At 36.1% G+C, this 8,475-nt stretch overlaps 1 protein-coding gene across 2 annotated transcripts in view; it reads left to right on the forward strand.

The window, feature by feature from the left end:
* The window catches only part of LOC107723570 (syntaxin-17-like), a 14,128-nt gene extending 7,866 nt beyond the window's left edge, over nt 1-6,262 (forward strand). For both annotated transcript variants that reach the window (XM_016532266.1, XM_016532265.1), the window contains exons 7-8: nt 1,675-1,761; nt 3,637-6,262. In XM_016532266.1, the coding sequence (XP_016387752.1) occupies nt 1,675-1,761; nt 3,637-3,873 (324 nt within the window). In that variant the 3' untranslated portion in view covers nt 3,874-6,262. The remainder of the gene's footprint in view (nt 1-1,674; nt 1,762-3,636) is intronic.
* Nucleotides 6,263-8,475: the final 2,213 nt, after the last annotated feature.

An 8,475-nucleotide genomic window follows, 5' to 3' on the forward strand; every position in this document is an offset into this window, starting at 1 on the left:
CTGTCTATCTATCTATCTATCTATCTGACTGTCTGTTATATACAGTATATGACCTGGAATAATGGTTTGCAATTTGAAACATTACTGATTATTATACTTTTATCATTTTCATATCATTCTTACTGATGCTTTCAAGATTGTGTCAATCTCGAAATATCAGCAAAACCTAATCTATGTTACATAACATTTGGTAACATTTAAAGAATTCACAGCAACAATGTCCAGTACATGTCAGAAAACCAAATGTTTAAGTCTGCAAGGCATAAAAACACATACAGGATCAACACATGTAAGATTTAGTGGCAGTGGAGCACTGGTCATATAGAGACAGTGCATCAACTGATCTGAAACTCTCTCACACTGGCCATAGGCCAACAGGCCATCCTTATTGTTGAGCCCTGAGAAAGCACACTCAAGACACATTTACATACACACAAATTATTTCAAAATGAAGCGGAAGAAGAACACTAACTTTACAGTCGCCATGAGCTGCAGAGAGCAATGCAAATACAGATTTCTTTTCACACAAACACATGCTACACAGGGGCAGGTGCCAGGCTCATGTAACTCTGTGCTGGAGAGTTAAAGAAGATTTTTCCAGCCGTCTCTATTGTGTATATGTGTGTGTGTGTGTTTACGTATGCACTTGTGTGTAGTAGTTACTTAGAGCTCACACTGATTTAGACAGAGAGACAGCTGCCACTCTTTGAATATTTCATAAGCTTCCGACAGACCACCCAGTTACCCCCGACAACCAGCCCCCTTCCATTCACTCTTCTGCCCCAGCACTTAAACCCCCAGCTACCCACTACCAAGATTACTGAGCATGTCTTTGTCTGCTTTTTACTATTTATGAGGTATTTGTATATTTGATAGGATTAAAAAATTAAAATTTTAATTATTTATGTATTTATTATTGGTTATTAAATGATTGTAGACACATATGGGCAGTTGATATGACAGCAGCACTTTTCTGCAGTTTGACATGCCATATAAAACTATTTTAAACAACATTTTTCTAAATATTGTACATTCTTAATTATTATACATGGAGCTTTTATTTATGTAGAAGTTTAGAATTTATTTTATATAAACACTTGTATAAAATATATATTTTATATATTGTATTTATATTGTATAAAACAATACAAAATGTAAAGTTTGAATTTTATAAACTAATATTTGTTCTCTGTAATATTTGTTCTTATAAAAATGAATATGTCTTTAATTAAAATAACCGCAGAAGTAGAACTGGTGAAAACAGGAAATTGTGACCACTTGAAACTCCTACAGTTTATTTCCCACACACATTACGATTTTCTGTTAAACGTAAATAACACTTTACAATAACATTATTGAATGCATTAACTAATATTGAGCAAGACATTTGTTGCTGTATTTATTCATTTTTGTTAATGTTAGTTAATAAAAATACAACTGTTCATTGTTCATGTTAGTTTATGTCCATTAAATATTATTAACAGGTAAAACGTTTGATTCTAATAATGCATTAGTAAATTTACAGACAATTTATATAATGTCATATGTTATATATATATATATATATAATGTTAGATATACTATACAAATTATATATATATATATATATATATATATATTATGGAGTTTGTATGTGTGCATGGACAGTCTGTAACTTGCGTCTTTCTGTCTTAGGCTCAGCAGGAGAAGATTGACAGCATTGAGGCCAATGTTAGCATAGCAGCTGCTAATGTGGAGGAGGGGACTCAGAGCCTAGGGAAGGTAAGGGGAGAGGGGACACTCCTGCTAGGGAATCGATTCCACTCTACCCCCCTGCTTCACTCGGCCTACCCCGCCATCAGCCCATTGATCCTCCTCAGAGCGCAAGGAAACCACAATTAAGAGAGAGAGGGGAGAGAGCGGTGGCGATGGTGGCGGAAGGCATGGAGTGGAGAGGGATCGGATCGATGTGTGTTGGTTGGCCCCTCACAGGGAGTCGATGTGTGTGTGAGCGCATGGAAGTCTAAAGAGTGTAAAAGAGAGTCTATAAACCGCATTCAAGTTCCTGCTGGGGGTTCGATACATACACACACATACACATGCAGCGGAGTGCTAACTTTTGACAGAAAAAGCAAGGGAATGGTAAACATGGAGGCATGGGCCGTGTGTGTTTGCGTGCGATCGAGGGTTTGTATGTGTTTTATTGATTGAGTCTCAATTGAAATGTTTCTCTTTTTTGGAGTTGAGAGTTAATGCAGTTCTATTAAGCATTTTGTTTGATGCCCGTGTAGAAAGTGGACCCACCTCTGTGACTGCTGAAAAGGACAGGGGGTGGTCAACACACATACACATACACACACCGCTAAAGACATAGATATTCTGACAAACACACACACACAGAGTCAGTCCTCAAAGTGCTGGCTCAGGTGTATCCGAATAACATGAGTTACTTCCTCAATCTCTCTCTCCAGACATAATTAACTACTTTGATTAACCCTGCCTTGTGAAGATGATTAGATGACAGAGAACGAGAGCATGAGAAAGGGTGAAGGAGAGATGAGAAGGTGGCATTTGATAGTCGACCCTGCCTTTAAAGTTTACATATCTTCACGGAAATTAAATTGTGTGTGTGTGTGCACGCTGGGGGGCTTGATTCATTGTGCTAATTAAAGAATAATCTGGCTAAAGGTGTTTTTCTTTTTACCTGATATCAATTAATTTACCAGGTCTGGTTTGATCTGTACACATCCAATTTAATCGTGGCTTTTCTTTTTTTTTTTTCAGATCTCTGATTAATATTGTGCGTGTGTTTACATATGACTGCATATGTTTCTGTTTGGCTGTAAACTGGACATGATAGACTTTATAATTGTTTGGTTATCAGAAAAATAGCACATGAAAAATGTGTGAGTTCAAACACCGTTTTGGGACATTGATGCCACCTAAATGATTCATTTCTCACCTGTTTGATGCTTTCATGCACATTGCATGTGGGTCAGTGACATGAGGCTCATTGGTATTAATTGACTCAAAAATACATACAGAATGCAATTTATACACGCAATGAGTTGAACACATCTCTTCTATAATGAGCATGTATTTTATTTTAGAATTAAAATAATTTTTTTTAGACATTAAGTAAAAAATATCATGAGGACAATTGTCATATTATAATGAAGATTTTTTTATTTTTTATTATTGTATTGTTTAATATTTGAAAAAAATAATGTGGTACAACAAACATGCCGAAATGTGTACAAAAAACTGAAAATTATATCATAGAGAGGATTTCTAATAATATTCATAATAATATTAGATTAATAATTTAATTATAATAATGTATAATAATTTTATTATTGTTGTTTTTCTTTAATAATTATCGTTTAATAATTAAGCTAGGATAATAATAATAACTGTTGTTTTTGTTTAAATGATTGTTGTTATTATTAAATAGTTATTTAATTATTATATTAAATATATTACATATAACATAATGATCATAGATAGGACTAATGATGATAATAATAATAATAATTAAAATAAATAAATAATTATATATATATGTATGTATGTATGTATGTATATACAGTGCCGTGAAAAGGTTTTTGCCCCCTTCCTATTTTTTTTATTTTTTGCATATGTGCTTTTTCTCCACAGGCGGCTCGTTTGAAGCTGGCGGTTTTGCCCGTGGCGGGTGCAGTGGTGGGAGGAGTGCTAGGAGGGCCGCTGGGACTCTTAGCGGGATTTAAAGTGGCGGGGGTCGCTGCTGCCGTGGGGGGTGGACTGCTTGGTTTTGCCGGGGGCAACCTGATCCAACGGAAGAGGAAAGAAAGTATCGCCCTGCAGCTACAACAGCTTAAGAGCAACAACAACAGTAAGAACGACACTCAGTGACACACCCAAACATATTTGTTTTTGTAGTGGAGGCCACGAGACGGCGGAGTTGGCGACCCACGCGCATTCTGAAATAAACACCAGACGCTCAATGCACATAAAACAACCACAACTGCAGAATAACTCCTACACGCAGTGCAAACATGCATATGTGACATGCTACAACGAGTGGACCGCTAATTTTCCTTTTGCCTTAATTCATCATTCATTTCTATGCCAAAGCAAACAAGGCCTTATTCCATCATCTGACATGCTGTTGATCAGCTGATCGACCTTTGTAGCGGTAATGTGACTGTAGGTGTTCGAGATCATAGATGATTGTTGTATAAGAGTGTGAACTATATAACATTAAGATTTGTTATGCATACTGAGGATTTGCAGAAGGTGACATGGTTCTGTTTACTACAATTATGTAGATTTTTTGTGCTAAAATTGTAAAAGTTATTGCAGAATTCCATGATAAACACGTAAAATGCCCCTGTGCGGTATTGTAACTATGATGGATTTCTTTTTAATTCTGTTGAAAATGAAACATTGCACAGTAGTGAGAAACTCAATACACTATGAATGAACAATTAATACATATCATTATCAATGACAAATTATGAAGTTAAAATTATGATAAGTTTCCATAGTCTGTGGAGCTCATTGTGTCCAGACCATGAATACTTATTTTGCCTTGACTTTTGATAAATTAAATATTTCAGACATCTAATAATGTCTCAGGCTGCTAAAAATAAATTAAATTTGAATAACATTAATAAGCCACTGTAATGGTTAATTATTATACAAATTTAATGGTTTGTTTAAATATGATTAATATAACAGAATAGATCTTTATGATCTTTAATACTTACAGCTTAAGGCTTATAACTATACATATAGCAGACAAGTTGAATAAATTATAATTGCACATTGAAGAAGAGAATCTGCCTCTTGGGTAATTGCTTGTATGCTGTAATTGTGGAAATACCGATGCTTCATGTATGATTTCTTACGATCTTTTCTGTTTTTCTTAGCAGTTAGCACATCTGATCAAGATGATTCTGATCAACAACTCTCAGGTTTAGATAAAACATCCTGCTAAACTGGGTTTACCCAGGCTGCTCAAGCGTTTCATGTATCTTTCTATGTGCTGCTGGGGTGGCTGATAGATTTGGGTGAGGTTTCCCTGTAAGGCTTTGATAACACAAGCCTCTGAGAGGCAAATCTAATACTGAAATCAATGCACTGTGAGACCTCCTTCAGCACAAACAACATTTGAATGTTATTTGATTACGGTCCTGAAGGACCAGCGGAAAACAACAATAGCCTTTTATGGTTTATCGACCCTTATTTTAGTTTCACTTGTCAAAAACAGAGAAGAAAAAAAAATTGTCCGTTATCACTCGTTTGGTTCTTTTGCATTTGATAGTAGTACTGATTCACACAAAATGGTCTGTAGGAACCACAAGGTCCACTTTATCAAAAGATTCAGCGCCATTGAAAAGCAGTCTAAAAACCAACTTCTCATTTAAAAAAAAAAGTTAAATCTGTTTGTTTTTGTCCTGACTGAGATCCGCGGCTGCTGCCCCCAGTCTCAAGCGTTGTTTTTTTGGAGTGAGCAGGGGGATCCCCTCACAAACACGGAGCTGAGAGGCACACTGGCCCCCACGCCTTCCTCATAACACAACACACTGGACTTCCCCTACGAAGGGGCGAATGAACGTCTCCAGCAGCACATGCAAGCCACCCTGTGCGTGATAGCCCGAGTGCTGAGCTCTGCATGTGTTCGGCTGTGCTGCTCGGGGAGGGAAAGTCCCAGGCGACTGACCTGCACACAGCCGAGTGTCAGACACGTTGCACTTTCCATATTCTGTGCGAACACACTCGCGCACTCAAATGGAAAAGATGGCAGGCCATCTGTGGTGCTCTGTGATGCAATCTCCATAGGTGTTGTGATGTCATGGGTTCCTGCTGTGGGCGGGAAGATGTTTCATGACATCAGAGACCCTTTTTCTTGTGTCTACTTTAAACACCCACTTCAGATCATTTCCATATTACTATAAAGACGTAGCTAAAGATAAAAGTCTTCTTTGATGTCTGAAGATAAGGATGGTGGAGGGGAAACTGTAGTCACATTAGGTCAGCTTCCCTAGAAGTGTATAGTTAGAAATAGTTGCAAATATTTCAATTAAGACCGTTTCAAGAGTTTGTACTCTGTCATTTGCATATTCTTCATATTAAAAGCTGTTTTCCCCACACTTTTAAATACCAAATTGTGGCCTAAATATCTGTATGCTGTTATAAAAAAAAGTACTTGAAACATTAAACTAAATGTATAGCATTTAGAGGCAAATTTCTGTTACTGAGCAGGTTATTAGGTTAGATCATATTTTAAAGGGATAGTTCACCCCAAAACGAAAATTCTGTCCTCATGTACTCACCCTCTTGTCGTTCCAAACCTGTATGACTTTTTTTTTCTGTGGAACACACAAAACAATACTTTATCCGTTTTTGTCCTTTTTTGTCTTTTTATGCTTCACAGAAGAAAGTAAGTCATACAGGTTTTGAACACGAGTGTGAGTAAATTGAATTTGCATTTTTGGGTGAACTGTAACTTAAATTAGTATGTAACTTTATGCACAGGCTACTGAAAACTGAATTTACCTGCATTTTAAGTGGACGGCAGTTTTATTTTAGTACTATTTATATACTATTATAATTTTTATTAATACGAGTTGTGTTTTATATTTTCATGTTTGAGATAGATATATATATATAGTGTGTGTATGTGTATTTATTCATTTATTTGAGTAATTTTAGTACTTCAATGTAAATGTATCTCAGTTAAATGCCAAGGCAACATTTCTATTTTTTTTAAATCTAATATTTAGATTTTATTTAATTTCAGCTTTATTTCAGTTACCAAAAGTGAATTTAATAGTTTTAGTTAACAATAACAACACTGATGGACAGTAGGTCATTTTAAATATTTTCAAAAGCGTAATCAGTTCATTTTTCAAAGAAGCCACTTATGAGTGGCAATAATTCTTCAAATAGTTTTTGAAACTGCTGCCTGAATGAATCTAGTTGTTTATGATTAAAGTAGCAGATGTTGCTGCATGCACTCTTTAGGTAGGGTCTGTTAGCTCTGTCAGTGACATTTGGATGATGCTGCTGCCCCCATACTCTCAGAAAGAGAGAGAGAAAAATGAAAAATTGTTCCTTTATCTTGTCACTGGTACAGTAAGGCACTAATATGAATATGTTGATAGGTTACAAAGATGTACCTTTGAGGATACTGCCCTAGTGACAAGCTGTTGTACCCCTTAATGCATGATTTCTGCAGTACATTGAGTACATACTGTCTGTTTATGCAACCTGTTGACTTTGGGACATACATAGTTTTGTTACACTAAGATCAAATGACTACTGACAAATTTTAAGAAAACATGACTGATTAAATCAGGCCTTTTTGAGCAATTACATCCTTTGTGCAACCTTAGGCTCACTTTCTTTGTTATCTTAATCCTAAAAACTTTTTTTTTTTAAATCTCAGTTTAGTCATCTGGGTCTGCCACAGTTTGAAGGGGTAGCCCACTGTTGGTGGACAGATGGAGTATGAAGTGCTCACAAGCCAATATTTTGTCTTTGTGACACTGCTTCCCAACTTTAGATCACGAAGACCGAACATTTGGATTAAAATGCACAATATTTTAGGTCAAGGATAGTCTGTACGACAATAAAAATTCTGTTAGTAAATCATTACTCACCCTTGTGTTATTCCAAACCTGTATGCGTACTGAAAAAGACAATTTGAAGAATGTTGGTAACCAAACATTTTTGGGTCCATTAGTTTCCAATGTACAGACAAAAAGTACAATGGAAGTCAGTAGGAACTCAAACTGTTTGGTTACCAACATTCTTCAAAATATCTTTGCTACACACAGATAAAAAAAAAATCATACAAGTTTGGAACGGCATGAGGGTGAGTAAATTTTCATTTTTCGCCGAACTATACCTTTAAGATGATTGTCAGTAATGTACACAGGAAGAGCCGTGTACGTAACATGATTTTGATTGGGATGTTTTTTTTGTTTTTTTTTTGCTTAAGACAACTATTAATTACCTTTTTACCTTACATTTTTATAAAATATCATTTAAAGGGTTAGTTCACCCAAAAATTCTGTCATTAATTACTCACCCTCATGTCATTTCAAACCCGTAGACCTTCGTTCATCTTCGGAACACAAATGAAGATATTTTGATGGAATCTGAGAGCTGTCTGACCCTGCATAGACAGCAACGCAACTGAAATGTTCCCAAGTCCTGCTTTGATTCGAATGAAAACAACATAGCCGTGTGTTGCAACTGACATCAAACAGCATACATTGTTTACGTCCAGCTGATATTCTCCAAAATGGCACCAGGGTGATGCGGAGGAGACAAATTGTTGAATAAAGTCAAAAAGTATTCTCGTAGCTTCGTATAATTGCGGATGAACCACTGATGTCACATGGATTATTTTACAGATCTCCTTGCTACGTTTCTGGACTTGGGAACATTTCAGTTGCATTGCTGTCTATGCAGGGTCAGACAGCTCTCAGATTCCATCAAAAA

Source organism: Sinocyclocheilus rhinocerous, unplaced genomic scaffold, assembly GCF_001515625.1.
Source record: "Sinocyclocheilus rhinocerous isolate Xijiao unplaced genomic scaffold, SAMN03320098_v1.1 scaffold241, whole genome shotgun sequence".
NCBI lineage: Eukaryota > Metazoa > Chordata > Actinopteri > Cypriniformes > Cyprinidae > Sinocyclocheilus > Sinocyclocheilus rhinocerous.